This window comes from Vitis riparia, unplaced genomic scaffold, assembly GCF_004353265.1.
Source record: "Vitis riparia cultivar Riparia Gloire de Montpellier isolate 1030 unplaced genomic scaffold, EGFV_Vit.rip_1.0 scaffold826_pilon_pilon, whole genome shotgun sequence".
Classification (NCBI taxonomy): domain Eukaryota; kingdom Viridiplantae; phylum Streptophyta; class Magnoliopsida; order Vitales; family Vitaceae; genus Vitis; species Vitis riparia.
Genome location: NW_023269804.1, coordinates 50,471 through 72,279, shown reverse-complemented (window position 1 = coordinate 72,279; position 21,809 = coordinate 50,471). Strand labels below are relative to the sequence as shown.

General features: G+C 30.0%; 3 protein-coding genes across 3 annotated transcripts in view; all 3 read right to left on the bottom strand.

The window, feature by feature from the left end:
- Window positions 1–9,861, bottom strand: part of LOC117910729 (putative disease resistance RPP13-like protein 1) — a 44,626-nt gene extending 34,765 nt beyond the window's left edge. Inside the window, exons 1-2 of the transcript XR_004650752.1 lie at window positions 9,642–9,861; window positions 9,294–9,352 (exon numbers count right to left, since the gene is read on the bottom strand). The gene's annotated coding sequence lies outside the window, so the exon portion shown is untranslated. The remainder of the gene's footprint in view (window positions 1–9,293; window positions 9,353–9,641) is intronic.
- A 4,117-nt stretch (window positions 9,862–13,978) lies between these two features.
- On the bottom strand, window positions 13,979–15,286 carry LOC117910737 (putative disease resistance protein At3g14460). Its single transcript, XM_034824882.1, has one exon. The coding sequence runs from the start codon at window positions 15,284–15,286 to the stop codon at window positions 13,979–13,981; it is 1,308 nt and encodes a 435-aa protein (XP_034680773.1).
- An 80-nt stretch (window positions 15,287–15,366) lies between these two features.
- LOC117910736 (putative disease resistance RPP13-like protein 1) lies at window positions 15,367–18,005 on the bottom strand. The gene is made up of 2 exons (XM_034824881.1): window positions 17,633–18,005; window positions 15,367–17,504 (listed from the first exon to the last, which is right to left on the bottom strand). Exons 1-2 carry the CDS (start codon window positions 18,003–18,005, stop codon window positions 15,367–15,369), a joined length of 2,511 nt encoding a protein of 836 aa, XP_034680772.1.
- Window positions 18,006–21,809: the final 3,804 nt, after the last annotated feature.

Sequence of the window (21,809 nt, the reverse complement as noted above, 5' to 3'; positions counted from 1 at the left end):
TTTAAAAATATTTTAAAATATATATATTTTTCATAAATCAATTCATATTTTGAAATCACCTCTTATTTATTTTATTCAATAACATTAAATAAAATTATCAAATAATAAGAAAATTTTAAAATTCAAAATTAAATTAAAACAAAAAAATTAAAATATTCACTTTCACTTCACATAAAATAAAAAATATAGATATTAACAAAAGATATATAAATATATTGAGAGTCAATATTTTTTTAAAATTTTTAATTATATTTAATTTTTAATTATTTTAATCTTAATTGTATTTAAAAAAATTTAAATATTTTATTTTATTGTTGTTGTTCGATGATCCAATTTTTGTTTTTAGAGAGAGAAAAAAATTATAATCAAGTATCACGATTAAAAAAGAAAATCATAACTAAGATGGTGATTTTTTTTTTGCTGAATAAAAAAAACTACAACTAAAAGTAATCTATTGACATCCTCCAACATAACTAAAGTGAACCTATTAAAATGTGTTCACTTATTAATTGATGTTAATTATTATAATAAATAAAAAAAAATCATTTTATAAAATAATTATTTAATTATATGTATATTTTAAAAGAAAAAAGTAAAATTAATTTATAAATTAAAAAAAATTATATTTTTTTAAACCGTGAATCATAACTCACTTTTTCCCGCATCAACCAGTGTGATTGGGTTGTTTAAACAATTTTTCTAAGTTGAAAGATGGGAAAACAAAAGTTGTAAAGAAATTTCTCTATTTGGATAATTCGTTTGCTCTTCTTTCTCTGGTTCTAAGTTGCAACGAAGGCAACTAATTAGGAAAATTACTTGAAGTTTCATGGCAGGTACCAGACAGCTCTTCTTGGTTGGTTATGGAGTACGGACTGCCATGGCCATAAACTGGTGCAGAAAAATGTTTGGTACATTGCATTCAAGTTTCAGACATTGTGGAGCCCACAAAGCGCGTGAATGACCTTGGCTAATTTAAAAGCAAGGGCTGGCTCGTGTGTTCTTATTTTTATCGGGTATTTTACTACATAGCTTTATCCAAATTTAGTATTAATAATAATCATATTAAAATCATAAATTCAAATATTATCTGATTATTAACCCATTTAACTTATTTAATAATTAGATTTTTCTATTAATAATTAAGTTAAATTGAATCTTATAAATATTCATGTAATTAATGTCTCAATCAAACATGTTTTTGAATCAATCGATTTATTTATTTAAAAACAAATTTAAAATGAGTTAAATAATTCAAAAATATAATTAGGTGAATAACGGGATTATTAAATTAGTTAATATGGGTCAAATTCGTATTATACAAGTTGACCTAAAAATTACCTATTTATTAAAAGAATTATAAAGGTAATTTAACCCAAATTGGTTGCATCCTTCAATCTTTTTTTATATTTGGGTAACTTTATTTTTACTATATTTGGGTAACTTTATTTTTATTGATAAGTGAAATATTTGCTATCAAGGAGTTTGATGAGAATATTCACGATATTTTTTATATTTTCATTCAAATAGTTGCTATCAATGATAAGGAAAAATCATTTAAACAGTTTTTCTCGATTCAAATATGAGAAACCAACTAAAGAAATTTATAATTTGCCTTTTGAAAAATATTGTAAAATGTATTTTGAATTACCTTATTTTCTTAAAGATAAGGTTTGTTTCATCATATTTTCTAATACTTATTTTTAAAAACTATTTTAAAATTAAAAAACAAAAACACAAATAATAGAGTCACAATGAACCGAATTTAATCTATAAAGTTCTTATATGAATGAGTTTATTATTTGAGAGTACCCTACTAAAAAATACCACTTGATATGTTGCACTCTAATGTGATCACAAGTATTGGTTTTGTAGCTTAGCATTTTCCAACTTAAATTAATCAAAACATTACTTGTTACATGTTATAAAGATTTTGTTTTATATCAACTTGGTATTAAAAAAACTTTTCTAAATGGATATATTAATGAACATGCGTAATGACTTTCCAAATCCTGTCTTTAAATTAAAAAAAAAAAAAAGTCTATGGTTTAAAGCAAGTTGCAAAAGCTTTGTATGAAAAATTAAAAATATATTTGGTTCTCATAAATTTTAAGAGAAAATAAAAGGAAAAGAAGACATAGAAGAAAAATAGAAAAAAAAATTAAAATTAATAAATTAATTTTATATATTATTTTAAATTCATTTAACTTATTTTAATTTTTCTATATAAAGGTTGAATAATTTAAAAATATATAAGTTGTAGCTTCACCATTGACATCTCTTTAAATGCTATTGCAATACCAATCTCTACGGTAAAGAGAATAATAAAAAATATAAGATTTATTTGAAAACTATTTTCAAAAACTGTTTTCTATATTTAAGAATAAGAAAATATGAAAACAGTTTGATAAAAAAAGCCGGTTTTTCAAATCTTTGAATCCACATATTCTGCTTCTTTTTAAAAATACACATAGTACTCAAAAGAAAAGAAGAAAGGAGAGTGAATGAGAGTGAGAGAGGCACATATGAAGCTCACTTTTGTTGATCCTGTTCAATAAAAGAAAAACAAGCCTAAATAGTTTGCAAGTTATAACAGACCCAAATCCAAATCAAATTAACCAATCTCAAATAAACTAAATGAAAGCCCTAAGCCCAAATCAAATAACCTATATAGAAGGTCCAAATCAAATAACCAAGCCCACACCAAAACAGATTCAAAACAATTACAAAGCCCAAGCCCAAAGTAATACACAATGCCCACAATCAAACTAAAACCCAAAACAATAGACCATGCCTAAATCACAAACAAGCACAAGCACAAGCACAAACACAAAGTCCAATTTAACAAATCAATAGGCCAAAGTGAAATAATCCAACCAGGGGCTCAAATAAGAATTAAGCAAGGTCCAAACTACATATTAAAAGTGAAGCCCAAAAGCCAATGTTAAATATTACTTCCAAATTAAGAAACAAAAAATCCAAGACCCAAAGCCAAATCAAATATCAATCCAAACCAAAGCCCAAAACAACAAATTAAATGATCAAAACTAGGCCAAATCAGAGAACCCAAAGCCAAAAATAATCTCAGCCCGTAGCCCACATCACATAATTGAAGCCTCGATCAAATGAATTATTAGTGTGCCCAAATAAAATTATAAATGCCCAAAATGCAACAAGCCCAAAATCAAATGAAACAACTAAAACCCAAGATCTAATCCTAATAGCCCAAGATCCAATTAAAAAAATCAAAGTCTTTAAAAGCATAACATGATTTAACAAAGTAAAATTTCATAATAGATTTATAATATGATTTTTGTTTCCACTATTTTCCATTATTTACATTAATATTTATTTGAACATTCAGGTATACATCACTTGCATTGCATATGATTTGAGTATATTTTAGGAGTTGTACGAAAGATACAAGTTATAGGTTACTTGCAAGTTGATGAATTGTTTACAACCAATTCATAAAAACTTAGACAATCAATCTAAGGTTCTAGCACATCACTTCTTAATTTGAAGGATGACATGTTTTAGTTATCAGAATGAGTTTATATAGTGAGTGTACTCGTATGTATGGTTATACATTTGATAAAACTTACAGTGAATCGTGACATTAATTATTGGATAGTCATGACTTCACCAAGCCATTATGTTATATGAGTTCTCAACCTTCAAAGAATATTGAATTAGTGTTGAAAGCTTTAATGACTTTGACCTATAGGTAAAACTTTAAAGTGGTCATATATTCCTTATAAATCGAGTCACTATTAATTAAGGCAAATGACAATAAATATTTTTAATATAGGCACCATGATATCTTATTGTTTTGAGACAATATGTTTTTTTAAGTAATTATAAGGACTTATGATCATGAAATCTGTAACTCGCAATAATTCTTTTAGGGAAAATTTAACATACGCTCTTGATGAATTAGAGTATATTAATTGATCACATAGTATGAAGATTTAAGACTCAAGGATGGTAAAAATAATCTTGAAAGGTTGATAGTTTATGTCTCATTAGATTATGGACATTATTTCAAAGGGAGCCCAACATGCGAATACTATGTTAAAGACTTGAGAAATTGATTAAATTGAATTTAATAGATTTTATTATATTGATGTAACATCATAAGGTATTTGATTACTTTTGCAAGGAAAGCTGTGTCATGCTAGTTTAAGTTACAAAAATATGTTGCTATATACACAATACAAGTTGAATATAATTGTTACTAAAGTAACGGAGACATTATGGTTAAAGATAGGGGTGACAAAATTTGATATGATCCGTTAATACGACTTGAATCCAACATGCTTTTAGTAGGTTTGAATTTAAGTTTGGGTGAAATTCGTGTCAACCTGTATAGCTCGTTTTATAAATAAGATAGTTTTGATCAACTTGCATAATACAAATTTGACATGAATTGACCCATTTAATAATCTCGTTAATTAACCTAATTATAAATTTAAACTATTTAACTTGACTTATTATTGAGGAATTGATTTTCAAATATTGCCACCCCAACTGGGCTAAACCAAGTTGCAGTGAACAAAGAAACCCATCACAGTTGTTTTCTTCATAGATTGTGTGATAATTAAGCCACAAAATAAACAAAAAGCACTTCAAAAAGACATGACCCAGATATGATTTCCTCATCAAAGAATGCAGTCATGTTCATAGGATACCTTAAATGAACATGTTAACAGATCCAACATGGTTACAAGTGCATTATGGCTGCACAGGAGAAGAAAAAGCAAGCTGGGTTTCTTTCTTTAGCAACCAAACAGGAGGGTAAACACTTACCTAAGATCTTGGTGCTTTCTCTGCTTCCTCCTTATTCACCTTTCTCCTCCTCCTTTCTTATGTTTTCCTCACCATTTATTGTGGTTTATTCTTCCTTTCTCGCTCTTTGCTTTTATTAGTTTAGTCTTTTCCAGTGTCCTCTGTGTCCTTAAAAAGACTGACAGTTCAAATCATTGGTTTTTTTTTCTTCTTGATTTAATAAATAAGAAAAACATTGATAAACAATGTTTGAATAAAAAAGAGAAAAGAATTCCTCACAAAGTGAATATTAAAAATTTAATTAAAATTTTAATTTTATGGATTAATTTCATCCAAAAATAATAAAATAAATATTTAATAAAATTTTAAACTTATAAAAATTAAATGTATTTAATAGAAACAAAAACCTTAAAGAAAATAAATAAAATTAACCCTAATTTTAATTAAATCACTATAATATAGTTGTACTCATGATGATTATTTTAATTATTTTTTAATTTATATATATTTTATTTTTATATGTATATTTTTATTAGTTATTATTTTTAATTTTTATTTCCATTATTTTATTATTATTATTTTTAAAATTTAAAAAGGAAAGAGAGAATAAGATATTATTATTAAAAAAAGGAAAAATAAAAATAAATTTCATATAAAATTACAAAAAGTTATTTAAATGAAAAGAAAGAAAAAAGAGTAACTTCGTCAACAAGTTTTCAAAGCAATAACAAATAAAATAATAAATAAAAAACAAAAGACTTTCCTCCCTCTTTCTCATGGTCCAACATATTTAGAAATGATGCTAACTATTCTTGTACACAAATAATTGAAAATGTTATACGAATATAATTTAAGGAAAATATATAACAAGTAACATAATTAAACACATCTCTCGCAAATTCTTCTATATTCATGAGCTCCATTTAGTTCTATAGAAGGACCAATAATTTAGAAAAAGTGACAACTAGTTGTACCATAAAAAAAGCTTGCACAAGATGGGGGGAAAAGAATCAATAATTTAGGAACATAAAACGTGCACAAGAAAGGGTATACCAATCATCACCTATAAAGTGATGAAAAGTAGAAATGTTTTTTATCATGCATGAATTTATCCATCATCATATATAAAAATGATCAAAGATCCTTTACCTTCATTTCATTTTGATGATGGACTAATATAATTCGAGGATTTTTCTTTTGCCAAAAAGCGATGGCATTAATTTACCTTATGTTTGTTTCTCAAGAATATATGTGGGAAATAATAGAAGAAATAAAAAAGTAAATGTAAACAAAAAAAATATGATTAAAATTAATAAATTATATTAGAAAATTATAATTATAGTTAATAAATTATTTTTATTTATCATTTTAAATTTATTTTAGCACTTTGGGATAAAGATTAAATAATTTAAAAAGATTAATTTTTTTCCCTTTCTTTTGTATCTCTATTCAATGATCCAACTTTTGTCGCATACCTTAATATTTGGATGCTAGATATGATACCAAATTAGTGCCTTCCAATTTTCCTATAACTTATTTTTATTGAAAAAGGGAATTTTTTTTTTCATTCCTCGATTTAAATATCATTGCAATTAAATGTCACTTTTTGCCATAAATACAAAATTCAAATCAAAATCTTATAAAAAATTATCTGTCACAAATATATGATGTGATTAAATATACTATTTTGCTATGAATATAAATTTCATCTCAAAAAAAATCTTTTTTGCTATAAAAATAAAATTTGTTCAAAAAATCTTCTTTGTGGCTAAAATTATGGTAGCAAATGTAAAATTTGTTGTAGTGAATCAAGCAAATGTCCTTATTGATTTTGCCAAAACACAAACTCTTGGAATGATAAATCAATTTAATAACTTTATATATATGCCTTTATAAACAATAAGGATACTTCAACTATTGTAAGGCTATCTTGGCTTCAGGAAAGTATTTAGCAAAGGAAAAATGTTAAGAAAAATTATTTTCTCATGTTTAATTTTACTATGAAAAATACGAAAATGTTAAATATAATTAAAATTACTAAGAAACTTTTATGTTTTTAAATTATTATTATTATTTTTTGTAGAAGAGTTAAACAAGTTAAATGAGTCTGAAATATGATATAAAATAATTTATTGACTTTATATCATTTTTTATTTTTTCCTCACATTTTCTCTCAAATTTTTTGGGAATCAAACATAGCGAAAAAACATTTTATTAAATAAAAAGTTGTTTCCCCACTAATTTTGAGCAAGAACAATGGAGTCCCTTCTTCTCATATAAATAATTCAATAGATCAAGGAAGTATTTGTAACATCAAGTGGTAAGTAAAAATAAACATATATGAATATATTTTCAACTGCATATAAGAGTAATGAACTCAATTATATATGCTTTGAAAGTTTGAAAACAGATCACTTCTATTGAGAATGCAACAACTTTTAAGATTTGGAATGACCTCACAAGAAGTTGAATCTCTAAGACACTGAACATCCTACCTATCATATACAAATAGCAATATCTCATCATTAAACATCTCCGAGAGAGAATAGAGGATGCATGGTTTGTGGGAACAACATATGTATACATGGGAAACAGTAAAAGAAACTTGCCATCAATGGAGGTTTCCAACAGCTGCAGATGTTGAAGAGATGTTAAGTGGCTGCCATTTTAGTTGACATATAAATCAGTTATTTCTTTCATGGGCCATGGCTAATGCTTGCCATCTATTCTTGGGAACTAAAAAACAAAAAACAAAACTGAATAGCTTGCTCTGATGGTCTAGTCATCCAGTTCATTGGAGTGTGTGTGATATTCTGCACCAAATTTGTAGCAACTATGAGAACCCCAATTATTGAATTGCATATCCAAGTATTCCATGAACAAGCTTCCATATATGAGGCACATTTACAACCTAAAAAAAATAAAGGAATCAGAAAGACAAAGGATTTCGTTGCACACAATAGAATTGAATACCCATTTCTAAAAATAATTATAGCAGAAGAATGCAAGTGTGGAAACAGGTGAAATCTAGTATATATCCATACCTTATGAACAGCTAAAAGGGACATCTGAGGAATTTTGAGTTCCTTGACGGCATGGAGCAAGATATAAAACCCTAGTAAAATGGGAAAATGTGGCAGGGAAAGTATTTGAGAAATCCAATGAGTTGGGCAGATGTCTGCAAGTGATGAAGTGCAATACAATGTTCTTAAACCAATGCTAAAATTCAATCTTAAAGTGAAAAAACAATTGTCTTAGGATATGCACCTCCAACAAACTACTTTTGTTAAGGACCTACTCAATATCTTACCCACATTAAAGACAGATGAAAACCTCAAACATATCTGTCAACTTCAAACAGCATTACTCCGTTTTTCCAAATTTAAAAGAGTTTCTCCTAATTTTTCCCGTCAAGATTTTCAGACCATGTCAGGATGTGCTGCTAGAGAAACCCGATAAAATTTCCATTTATTATTGCCTCTCATTTCCTAAAGTTAGGGATTGAGAATTAAGTTATTAGAATCAACATACATTTCAGTTTGCATGTTTGTTCTCCTTTTGGAGTCCAGTGTTGGATCAGGGTACCATGTAATGGAAGTCAACAAAAAACATTCATTTGATAATGGGCTCTTCTGCAGTGATAGAAAGCAGGATTGCTTACACATGGTTTTATGGGAACAGAAGATCTTAATTAAAGGTGTCAGAAATCTATCTGAATACTGCTATCCCAAGACTGAAGGCAGGGGATATACAGATCATTAGCAAAATATCAATCTAAGTTCCACCCGCAGATAATTTCCAAGAAATATCATAATGGTGGCAGTATGGATGTTCATATCATCCACTTGGATTCCAGCTAATTAACGATGAACTAATTAATAACAAAGAAAAGAATCACTCTTCTCACATCTTCCCATGCAAAATGGTGTACCTGAGTCCCATGCAAGATAGGAGAACTTGGAAGTGTATCATTTGCTTATCTCTTCCATATAATTCCACGTCTTTATGATTCCACATCACCTTCAAGAATCACTAGGAACAAGTAGTTATAATTGCATTCTCATATTTCACAAAATCAAGAACCAAAAACTCCAAAACAAAATTGCATGGCAGAGTTAATTTCCTGTCTGGGACAGGTTTTAGATCCAATTTGCCACCTTTTCATTGCATTGAAATTCCAAAATTAGATTACTATTGAAATTGAGTTGTTGAAATGAAAGAAATGGTTTTGTTCAGAGAAGAGATAACAAAACTCATAATCATCTAAGACACTCTTTCAATCTTATCATAATCATCTTGACCATCAATGCAAACACCAATGGAATAGGATGCATATGATAACCTCCATACCATACTTTAAATATAAAGCAGTCTACATAAGCAAAGAAATTTCTTCAATGTGTAAGCAAAAAGACCATCTGCTTTTATCTCGATGATTCTAATAGTTTAGTATGTGAATTTTTACTATAAGGCAAAACATGTTATTTTTCATAAAGTAGAAGACATACCTATCGAAAGCAGGGCACTTTGCGGCGGTTAGTACATTTGTTAGAGCCCTTCATTCTATCTGAAAATTTTCAGAACACAAAATGTATCATCTCTTATGGATGGTTTCCCTACATGAGCTTTGCTAGAAAGATCTTTCCATTTTCTCTTTGTCACATCATACTAGTAGAAATTAAATATTATATCGAGTAACAAAAGAATTCGAGTGCACAACCTTCCTCTGCTAATGATATTAGTTAAAGATGTTTTAGATGCTTATTTTAGTAAATTTTGATTGTGGAATCACAAATGCATGGATATGAAGCCACTATGGATGTTCATATCAGCCACTTAAATTCCAGCTACAGAACCTGATAATCAATAGGAGAATCACTCTGCATGCCTGATTAAGCTCTTCTCATACAAAAGGGCATACCAAAGTCCTATGCAAGAGAGAAGAATGGGAAAATGTATTAACTTGATCAAAGTCTCCAACCTAGGAACAAGCATGTGTAAATGTATCCACATGTTTCACAAAAAAGAGAAACAAAAAATCATAACTAAATTATATGGAAAGGTTGATATAATTTCCTCTCTGAGATAGGTTTTAATATAAAAGTGAATTTGTGGTAGGTTAATAGAAACTATCCAATTTTCTTACCTTTTCATTGCATTGGAGTTCCAAAAGTTTAGAACCTCTGATTTAATTTTGACTTATGAAAGGCTGATTAACCATCTTTTACTTTCCCGATAGAATGCACCCCGGCATGCTTCAATGGTGCCTCCTTCAAATGAACCTCTCATTGTTATGCAGGTACAAGTACTTCTTTCAAATTCTTAAATGATGCCCAATGTGGAAGCTGCATAAGATGAAGAGGAAGACATGTTTAAAGTTTAAAGAACTTTATTAAATTATAGTTTTCACATATAGAAAAAGCTGATGAAATAATTAAATCATATGTATTACCTTTTAATTTTGGAGTTAATATTACTTTTAAATTTCATAGAGTTTAGAAATAAATTGAAAAGGAAATAGACAAAAATAAAAGAAGCAAGGATGATTTAAAATATTCAGAATGTAAAGTAGAACTAAAATTCAGAAAGGATCTAAGTAGTGTTGCTGAACTGAAAGAAATGAGTATGTTGAAAGAAATGAAAAGTATGACAATAGAAAACAATATCTCAACATTAAAATGGTTACCTTGAAGGTCAAACGCAAGCAACAACGGAACATTTGATAATCTTTGTACCATACTTTAAAAGATAGAGCAACCTCTCATTTCTTGAAAATGTTCTACTCCATAAATAGTTGGTGAAATATATTGTAGGATATGCAAATGCATTTTGAAGGTTTAACCTTGACCTGGATGCAATAGCTTTCATTAGTTCATCAAGCACATGAACCATTTCTCTTTGTTTAGAATCTCAACAATAACAATTTTTTCCCTGTTATTTGATTTATAAGCTTATTCTCAATGATTGGAAATTTGAAGTACATAAGCAAAAATATAAGTTGAATGTGTAGGCAAAAGGATCCTCTGCTTTTCTTATGATGATTCTAACAATTCAGTATGTTTCTTTGGATATAACATAATAGTTCATCCCTTTACATAATACTCAATCTAGAACAACAAATGCACGATGACTTTGTTAACATTAATATACCTTCTAAGAAATGGGGCACTAGCAATGACAATCCTTAAGCAAAGTACTAAACTTTTGTTTGGAGCCAGATCATGGAATCAATGCAATGATAGTGCGTTATGGATTCTAGACCACTAGTAGTGACCAAAGATGCCTAGGATGGAAATATTGAGCAATGAAAAAAAAAATCTGAACAAGAACAATAGACTATAAGTTGTCCTAACATTATGAGATTCAAAGCATTTGGATCCACATTTAGGTGTGGGAAGCATTCCTAGAAAAAAGATTTGTTACCCCCAATTGAAACCCATTGTATGTGAATTCTTACTACAAGGCAAAGCATAGCATTTTTTAGAAAATAGAAGACATACCTAATCGAGAGTAAAGTAATTGCAACTGCTAATATTTTTTCCAAAACCCTCCATTCCATCTAAATTTTTTCAAAACATTCAAATGTAACATCTCTAGATGGAATATATGCCTACATGTCCTTCACTGGGTAGGAAAAGTTTGTTGTTTTTGTGGTACCATACTTGCAAATATCAAGAAGTGCACAACCTTCTCTACCAATGATATTAATTGGATGCATCAATGTTCGAAAAATGATAAGTTTGTAAAAAAAATCACAACATAGAACCTATAGACACTTGTTGAGAGCTAAGTCTCAAGTAATAATAGAAAAAGGATTCATAAAATTTTGCAAAATCCATCAAAAATTTCATAGCCACTATGTTTGGTTTATGCTTGTCAAGGCCTTATCTTATCCCATTTCCCTGATTTTGAACTCTATACTAAGTCACCGTAGCTTATCCCCATAGATTCCAAGCATTGTTGAAAGAAAACATCAACACCAATCAAATTTTGATGTTGCCTAAGTTAAACATCATGCTTTTCTCCAAAAATGATCTTAATGAATTTTTTTTTTAGCAATTTTAGGGAGAAACATGTTTTTTTTATTAACTTTAAGGAGTGAAATTGATTCTCTAGAAGGTAGAAATTATCTTGATATGTTAACTATTACCAAAGAAAATAAATTACACCTTCAAAAAGTAGAATTGTAGAAGAAGAATGGTACCCAATTGGAAATAGGCACTTTGTTGCTATGAATACGTTTGTTGAACCCTTTGCCATATTTGAAGAGTCTAAAGTGGATGTCTTGGAATTAGGAATCATTTGTCTACATGAGCTTTACGAGGATGATTTTTCCATTTGCTCCCTACATTTTGATGTGCTTGCAAAAACCAAGTAGAAAATCAAGGAAGCCAACAATTCTGGTAGACAACCTTCCTCAATCAACAACAAGATAGTAGACGCTCCTACATCCAAAAATTCTTCATGGCGTGAATAGTTTTGCAATGACTTGCTATATTTACATATGCCAACATATATAGAATTAGGAAGGGACAAGTTGTTTACAAAAGCAACTTGAAAATCAATATCCCAACAAATTATAACCAAGGAACAAGCTCACCTAGTCACTAAACTACTAATAGTTGTTTGAGTTTATTAACACCTATATTCACATACAATACTAAACTTTCCAAAAAATGACTATTATTGGAGAGAGTTCACTATAAGAAAGTAGTAAATATATATATTGGTACAATTTTCACAAAATTATATGATTTCAAAGTAAGTATATTGGGGCTTGTGGTCGTCTTATGAATCATAGGTATAATTGATTTTTGGGTTCAAAGGAGAACACACTTAATGGGGTTTGCCTTATCCCATTTCAATGACTTAAGCTTGATGTGGAATCACCTAAGCTTCTTTTAAAAGATATTAAACATTGTCCATCAAAATCACACATGTCTAATGCCCCTTTTTTTAATGTACATGTTTACCTTATAATATGGATTTTTGATAAAAGTACAGTCAATTTAAAATTAATTTTTTAAAATACAACACATAAGAAAATATTTCAAATTCTACAACATTTTATGTCACATTGAAAGTTGTCTATTGAAGATATATCTTCCACAATTTTCATATCGGTCACTAGTTTTTTAAAAAAATTATATTAAAGATGTTTTTTGAAAAAACACTTTCCATATTAAAACTATTAAGAATTCACAACAATTTTGACAACGTTGAAAATTATCTCTTAAAGAAACACCTTTCACAATTTTTATATTAGACACATATTAAAAATAACTGAATTTATAATAAAAGTGTCTTTTGAAAAAACATTTTTCATATTGAAAGAATTAAAAATTTATACTAAAGATGACTTTTGAAAAAAACACTTTCCATATTAAAAATATTGAGGAATTTACGACAGTTTTGGTCATGTTGGAAGTTGTCACTTAAAGAAATAATTTACACAATTTCATATTAGACACACATTGAAATTAAAAAATGAATTTATATTAAAGTTGCCTTTTGAAGTAATATTTTTACATGATACAAGTTGTTTATCTTTAGTAAAAAATTATCTAAACTTAAAAGAAAAAGAAGTTCTCTTAAAGTTGTTTTTTGAACAAACAACTTCTATGCATAAGAATATTGTCTTTTAAAGTAACAATTTTAATGAAACACACCAAGTAAAAACAAGAGGCTAATAAACATCAAATACAATATTTCCTTATTAAAAATGAAAAAACAATATAACAAATTAATGATATAGTTAGTTGCATTTTTTTCTCAAGATTTAAAATTTGAGAGTGACTTTGGAAATCATTTGGTAACTATTTTTAATTTATTTTTTTATAAAATAATTGATAACAAAAAAAATGAAAAAAGAAAAGCAAAATTAAAAAAATAGAGAATATAAAATTATATCCAAACTACATCTAAGTGGTGCTTTGCCTTTATTCTTTATTTGAGTGATACCCCCACAAAATATATAGTTAGACTATCTACTGGACCCCCACTTGATGTCTCAAAAATAAGAGAATAATAAAATAAAGTCTTAAAAATATTAGCACCATTAGGTAGCAGAGTATGCTAGAGTAGTTATAAACTTGCTGACTTACGGGGAATTGGTAAATGAAAATAAAACACAAAGCATAAAGTACCTGGGCCAATAAATGCAGAGAAGAGCAAGAGCTTCGATGGAAGGGCCTCATGATAAGATCACTTCCTTATTTTTCGCATCGAATCTGTCGAACACTATGCAGGAGATGTGAGAAATGTTGGGCCATTCTTTCCCTTTATCCCTTTGGCACCGTTTCTTCAGCAGAGGACACCCTTCAATATAAAGACGTGAAAGGGAGGAGGGCAGCCCCTGTTTTGGGAAGGACTTGAGCTTTCCACAATTCGAAATCTTCAGAGTTTCAAGAGAGGAAAGATGCTGAAGCCCCTTATTGTCTAGGGATTTCAGATTTGGAAAACCCCCAATTTCAAGGGAGGTGAGAGTGGAGGGCAAAAATCGCTCCTCGGGAAATCTTTCTTTCTCACATCCTTCAATCCCCGACATTGTAAGAAAGGGAGGCGTTTGCAAGCCCCACTCCATCCGACAAGCCAAGAGTTTGTTGCAATTCCCGATGTGAAGGCCAGATAAATTAGTGGGCAAACCCCCTTCTGGAAATGAATCAATTTCTGGACAATTATATATATGCAAATAGTCAAGGGATGTAAGGAGGGCATCAATCCCTTGGGGCAGTGACTTAAGCTTTTGGCAGTTAATTATCGAAAGCAGTCTTAAATTGGGAGTGGGCAATCCTCCTCGTGGAAAAGATACCAGATTAGGGCAATCAACGATCCCTAACCTCTGGAGAGATGTGAGATCCACGTGGTGAAGTTCATCTGGAATGTAAAGGGACTCCAGATTTCCACAATTTTCGATATCAAGATTCTCAAGCTTTGTGAAGAAAGCTAAAGGAAAGGACGTGAGAGAATCACAACTTTCATATATATCTAATTGAGTAAGGAAAGCGTAGTGATTGTGCGTCATATCCTCCTGGAGTGCTAACTCCAATTTCTTACACCCGTAGATTGAAAGTGTCTTCAATGAATCAATGTCCCTGGGCAAGGACCTTAGAGAATCACAATACTGGATATCCAAGTATTGCAGAGTCGTATTATTTTGCATCATTCCCTCTGGTAGGGACTTCAGAATGGGACAAGCTACAATTCGAAGCCTTTCAAGCATGGGTGGCAGTGCCCTCTTCGGAAAAGATGCAAGACTCTCACATTGATGGATCACCAAGTGTTTAAGAGAGGTAAGGTTGTGAAGAATGGGTGGAATTTCCTTTAGCTCGGGACAAAAACGCACATACAACTCTACAAGAGAATGCAGTTGTCCTAATTCATCTGGTATTTTACAAACATTGCTTATATCCAAGGAAGCCAATGAGGTGAGACTGCCCGCACTCCTAACCATCACATCATCACATTCCTCCAACATCAATTCACGAATGGAGGGAGCCATTGGAAGACAACACACCAGCTGCTCGCATTCACTAATCTCAAGTTTTGTTAATTTAGGAAGGTGTTTGGGTAAATCCTTTTTTAGCTTGGACATTTCTCGATATAAAGCTCCTTCAAACAAGGGAATTCAATTTCACGACAAACCCATTCCTCCCACTCTAACATCTCTTCAAACCTCAAAATCTCTAGGGATCCAAATGGCTTAATTGAAGTTGAACTACAATAGCTATTCCCATACAACTCTACACCTACCTTTCGCACATCATCCATCTTCACAATACAGAGATCCTTGAGAGACTGTAATTGCCCAAGTGGCGGCAAAGGCAAGCAATTTTTACAATTTCTAAGTTGTAAGAAAACTAAATTCATGAACCAAGGATCTCCTAACCATTTTGGAAATTTTATGCCATAGAAGCATTCAATGCTGAGCCTTTTCACCTTGTTATGAGGCTGAAGCTTTTCGAGAACTTTGGTTTGAATCTCCAAGTCACCAACAATCGCATTTGGATCCCATGCAAACACTAAGTCGTCAAGGTCTTCCTTTTTCATCAAATTAACTTCTGTAGCATTCTCCACATTCTCCACATTCTGCAAGTTTAAAATGGAGAGTGCTCCTTGCAGGTGTGCAAGATCTCGTAACTCCCCGAGTCTTGCACCACCATGCTTGCCAACAACAAAAGTAGTCAACATTCGAAGATCTTTTAATCCATTGATTCCCATTGGCATCCCTTCTATTTTTGTTCTAGAGATATCCAAATGACGCAAGTTGATGAGCTTTCCAATCTCGGCTGGTAGCTCGGTAAGCCAACAACATTCTGACAAAATCAATGATTGCAAATTCAAAAGCATACCTATTGATTTAGGTAACTTCCGAATTTTAGTGTTAGAAAGGTTCAAATACCGCAAATGTTTCAAATTTCCAAATGAATCGGGCAAATAAGTGATGTTATAGTAACATAAGGATAAAACCCGCATACATCTGAATTTTGGCAATACATCGTGTAGGACTTTATCACCTAAGTAGCAAGGTAATTGATAACCAGGCTTACTTAATGGTAGGAAGGTCCGTAATTTATCAATGTCATGAAGGGGATCAAATTTCTTGGAGATGTCAAATTCTTCACGATCGTATGACAAATGTCGAGCATTCTTTGAAACATTTTTTTGCTGTCCCATTTCCAATCTGAAACAAAATTCTCCAGATACAAATTGAGCCAAATCGTGAATCAAATCATGCATCACAAACATTGACTTATTATGACCGGATTGTTGAAAGAATGACCTTGATAATAGGTTCTGAAAACATATTTCACCAACATCTTCCATCGTCTCCCCTCCTTTCAAGCTACCCACTAAACCTTGCGCCATCCACAACAAAATTAACTCCTCCTTTTGAAAGTCATAATCCTTTGGAAAGATGGAACAATATGCAAAGCACTGCTTCACTTTTGTAGGGAGGTAATGGTAACTCAAGTGTAGAGCCGGAAGAATTCTACTTTGTTCTGTTCGTAAATCCCAAATTTCGCTGTTCAGCATATCCTTCCAAGTCTTCTCATCTTGTTTACAGCGCAACAGACCTGCCAATGTATTTGCAGCCAAAGGCAAACCGTCACATTTCTTTATTATTTTCCTACCAATAGGTTCCAAGTTTTGGCGGGCATCTGGAGTTACGTTTTCGAAGGCAATGCGTGCAAATAGTGACCAACAATCTTCATCAGAGAGTTTACTAAGATGATGGGAAGAGGTAGTGCGCATAATAGATGCAACATCTTCAAGACGAGTTGTTACCATTACCACACTGCCTTGTGCTCCATTTCTAAAAGGAGCTTGTAAGGTACTCCAGCTACTGGGGTCCTCATTCCATATATCATCCAGCACAAGGAAAAACCTTTTTCCATTCAACTTTTCCTGCAAACTATCTTGTAGTGATTGCAGGGTATTAGAAGTATAAGATGAATGCCCAGAGACCAACTCCAAAATTGCTTTCGTTATTCTTTCCAATTCAAACTGATCCGACACACACACCCAAACTCTGATATCGAAATTGTCCCCAACCCTCTTGTCGTTATAGATCATTTGAGCGAGGGTTGTTTTTCCAACCCCACCCATACCAACAATCGGAATCACCTGAACCTTATCAGCAGTAGCTATTTCATCAGATAGCAACAATCCCATGATCTTCTCCTTATCACCATCCCTACCATAAAACTCAGCCTTATCTATCAAAGAAGTAGTCAACCTTTGTTCAGTCACTGATGACACCCCTCCAACACTGTGTGTCAGATGGAGATCAGACTTTCTTTTTACAATCGCATCTAATTCCGGGTGATTATCTTGATCTTTTGACCAATCTTCTTATTGAAAATCACACCGCTAGGATGAAAAGAGGGGATAAGCTTCCGTACCTTGCTGGTGCTGGTTTGGGGCCCTTGTACCCAACTGCATCGCTTAGCCTCCATGTCAAACTCGTCCAGGACATCTTCGATGTCGTAAGCTAAAGCTTTGAGATCGTCCACCCACCTCTTCACCGCTTCCTCCCGAATCTGCCTCTGCTCAGCATCATGCAGCACTGCTTGGAGATGCAACAAAGTGTTCCTCCACTCCTGGAGCACTGCTGTGTCTACTTTGATCCGGCGTGCATAATCTAACAAAGGGGTAGCCACCAGCTTGTCCAGCACCACCTCAAACAAGGAAGACAGAAACGCCTCCACCACAACCATCTTTTCTTCCGAAATGAAGGAATCAAAGACTCACAGAGAAATACAACCAGCACGGGAAATGAAGCTTTTGTTGGGAAAGCCTCTGCTTGTGTACAGACATGAAGTAGGGAAAAGGATGAAGAATTCATCCAGCTTTAAATACTGTTTTACCCTTGTCCATTCTTAAGCTCATGCTTACCGTATGGAAGAATGAGAAAACAGAGGAGGGTATTTCAGGAAATTTGTCAAAACTTGACGTCCAAAGCAAATGCCAAAAAAAAAATGTATAAATTGATTTGATTCCCTTGCAAGTGGGGGAAAAAATATTACAAGTGGTAGTAGTAGGGAAAAAAATAATGTGCCTATAAAACAAGTGATTTTGAAATTGGATCCATCTACGAGACCCCCAAGATTCTAATTCTTATAATATTTGTGACAAACAACTGGACGGCAACCAAGTTTTGCTTTTCAAAATTTTTTAGTATTCCACCAAGAACAAGGAATATCAAATATCCAAAATATGGACAATTTGATTGGAATTGTTCTGAAAATTTGTATTACATCTAACATAGATTTGAAAAGAAAAGAAAAAGGATTTTGCTTTTCAAAAAAAAGAAAAAAAAGGGGGGGAAAAGAAATAAGAAGAAAAAGAAAACTTTAGATCTAAAAAGAAATTTTCTTCAAAATTCTCATTTAATGAGATTGTTTAAAAACATATAAATTTTTTAATGCAATTAGAGAATAGAAAGAGAAAGTATTATTGAATTGAACTAGTATATTTATGTTTTTTCTTTTGTTATTTTTCTATTACTTCAATAAACCAAGGTCATGTTTGATTCCTAGTAAGTATTAAGGAAATATTTAAAAATTATTAAAAGAAAATTATTTTCTCATATTAAGTTGTAATATGAAAAATATATATAAAAAATTTGTAATTAAAATTCATTAAAAAAATCATGTATTTTCAAATAATTTAATTTTTTATTGAAAAGTTACAATAAGTAAAATGAGTTTGAAATAGCATATGAAAAATAATTTACTACCTTCAAATTTATTTTTTTATTTTCTTTCATTTGTTCTTTTCTTTTTTTCCTTTTTCCTTTTTTTTTTTTACATTTTTCATCAAATTTTCTTAAAACCAAACATATTTTAAATAAAACCTTTGACAGGATAAAATAAGATAGAATATGTATATATATATACATAATATTTTAAGGTGGTATGTTGAGATATGTTATATTATATAATATTTATATTTAATTTTTGAAATAAATAAAAAAATAATATAAAATATATATTATTTTCAATATTTAAAATAAAAATTATATCATATTCAAATATTTTTTATTTAAAAAAATAAAAATTTTGTTATGTTCAACAATATTCATGATTAAAATATTTAAATTTCACAAATAAATTTTTTTATACTATGTCATTTAATATATAAAAATAATTTATATTTGATATATTAATATTATTTTATAAATTTTTTTTTTCAGTTTTTCTTTTTTAATCGTCAATTTAGTTTATAATAAAAAAATTTATTTTGTAAAAAGAGTATATTAAAAAGATAAAAAATAGATAAAATAAATAAATTTTTGATATAGGGATATATTTCATATCTTACTATCAGAAAAAATTAATAATATATTTCACCACTTATCATATCTTATGTTTGATTGAACATAGGATAGGATAAAGATAATTTATTATATCTCATCACCAATCAAATATAGGATAAGATATAATATCTCATTTCTTATACTATCTCATATTATATCCGATCAATCAAATATAATCTTAAAGTTTGAATGTTGAAGATTTTACAAACCATATATAAAATAAAAAAAACATAAAGAAAAAATGGAGCCAAAGAGAAAATAAAGAAAATATATTGATTTAATTTTTTTTCTTCTTCTATATAAATAATGGTGAATTAGAATTTATAATTCATATATCTTTTAATTTTAAAAATGATTAATAAAATTAAATAATCATAATTAAAATGTGGAGCCTTTTTTGAAATGTGGTCTTTCTTTCCCACCTCCAACCTAGAACAAGCTTTTGATCTAGATACAAAATGTACCAAATCATGAATCAAACCATGCAATATCACAAAAAATGATTTACAATAACTAGATTGACCTTCAATCTAGAACAAAATTTTGATCCAGATACAAACTGTGTCAAAACGTGAATCATATCATACATCACAAAAAAGAAATTAAAAAAGAGGCGACCTACTTCTTTTGTTTTGTTTTTATTTTTATTTTTTTGTTTCATTGGTGTACATAGAGAGTGACCCATATTCCCATCATATTAAATAAGATATTTTTGAGAGTTTGAAAAACTTGGTTTGCGTAGGGAAAGGCTCATGAAATGTATTTTAATATATTATTCATCTAGGTTTTTTGAAAAATTAATAGAAACATATTTAATAGTTGGAATAGTATATAAGAACATGTTTGAGGCTCATTCCAATGAGATTAGAGTACTTAATACTTATAAGTATGATTAACAAAATTATAAAAATCACTTTATAGAATTAAAGAATCTTTTGATTCTTAAACTAGCATTTTTTTAAATATTATTTTTCTTAGATATTGTATTACTAAAAACACTATCAAAAAGAAATTTATATAAGATGCAAATACTTGGTGGATTCAAACTCGAATTTTTAACATAAAATCTCTCAAAATATGGAAATTCAAATATTTGTAGAGATAAAAATCCCTATGCAAGCGCTTGAGCACTTCGAGCAACAATTGAGCGCTTGAGGAGTTTTAGGGCTAAGGAGCTCAAAGGGTTTTTAAAATTTTTTTTTTTAGTTTAAAACATATCATCCACACCATGATTTAACTCATTCTAATTTGTTTTTCTCAAATCTTTTTATAGTTACCTATGTTATCCCAATTAATCATGCAGCAACCTTGAGTTTTGAATCTTCAATGGAGAGTAAAACAATTTAAAAAGGTTCAATGTTAGAATATTTGAAATAAAATTGTCACCTCTTAATTACATGGCCTAATCTATCAACAATTCTAAATTTTTAAATTCATAGGATCGCTTCATCATGGATTTTAGAATTGTTTTCTTATTTTCATAACATCAAGTTAATTAGACAAACAAACCTAAACGCTCCCCACCCTCTCATCATTGTAAATAATCTAAGCAAGGGTTGTCTTTCCAACCACATCATGCTAACAATGGAAATTACAAAGACTCTATTATCCTTAGTTGTTTCATCCAACATTAGCAGTCAATAATCTTCTCCTTATTAGTATTTGTACCATAAACCTGAGTCTCATCCACCAAAGAAGTAGTCTATAACTTTTCTTTAGTGGCAAGTGAAATCCCTCCAATACACTTCCTTAAGTGAAGATCAAGTAAAGGAACTATTCAAAGAGATACACAGAATCAAGTACAAAAAAGGTTGAAAGATACTTCTATCAATATTTTTCATAAATTTAGAAATAAATTTAAATATTTTAAAATAAAACAACAAAATTTTATTAAAAAAAAAAGTTTTAAGTCAAAATCGTAGTTAGTGTCTACAGTTTTATCAATTTAAAAAAAAATTAAAACCAAATTTACCAACTAAGATTTTATCACATTAAATAAATAAATAACTAGGCCACATGGATGCATATGTTGTTGGAAATATTAGTTTGGAAATTATTTTGGCTGAAATCTAGTATGTGGATTTGTTTTTAAATGAATTATTTTTGCTCAAAACTCCATTCAAAAACTAAACCTTTTCTTCTCCCGTTTTTCTTATTTTCTCTCATTTCCTTCCTTTTCCTAGTTTCTTTCTCTTATCCTTCA

Excerpts from the sequence above, each read along its gene's own strand:
- LOC117910736 (XM_034824881.1), bottom strand. The coding sequence starts at position 18,005 with ATGGTTGTGGTGGAGGCGTTTCTGTCTTCCTTGTTTGAGGTGGTGCTG. Across the intron at positions 17,505-17,632 it reads GATTTTCAATAAGAAGATTG|ATAAGGCTGAGTTTTATGGT; the intron begins GTCAAAAGATCA and ends CTTCTTTGATAG.
- LOC117910737 (XM_034824882.1), bottom strand. The coding sequence starts at position 15,286 with ATGGCTCCCTCCATTCGTGAATTGATGTTGGAGGAATGTGATGATGTG.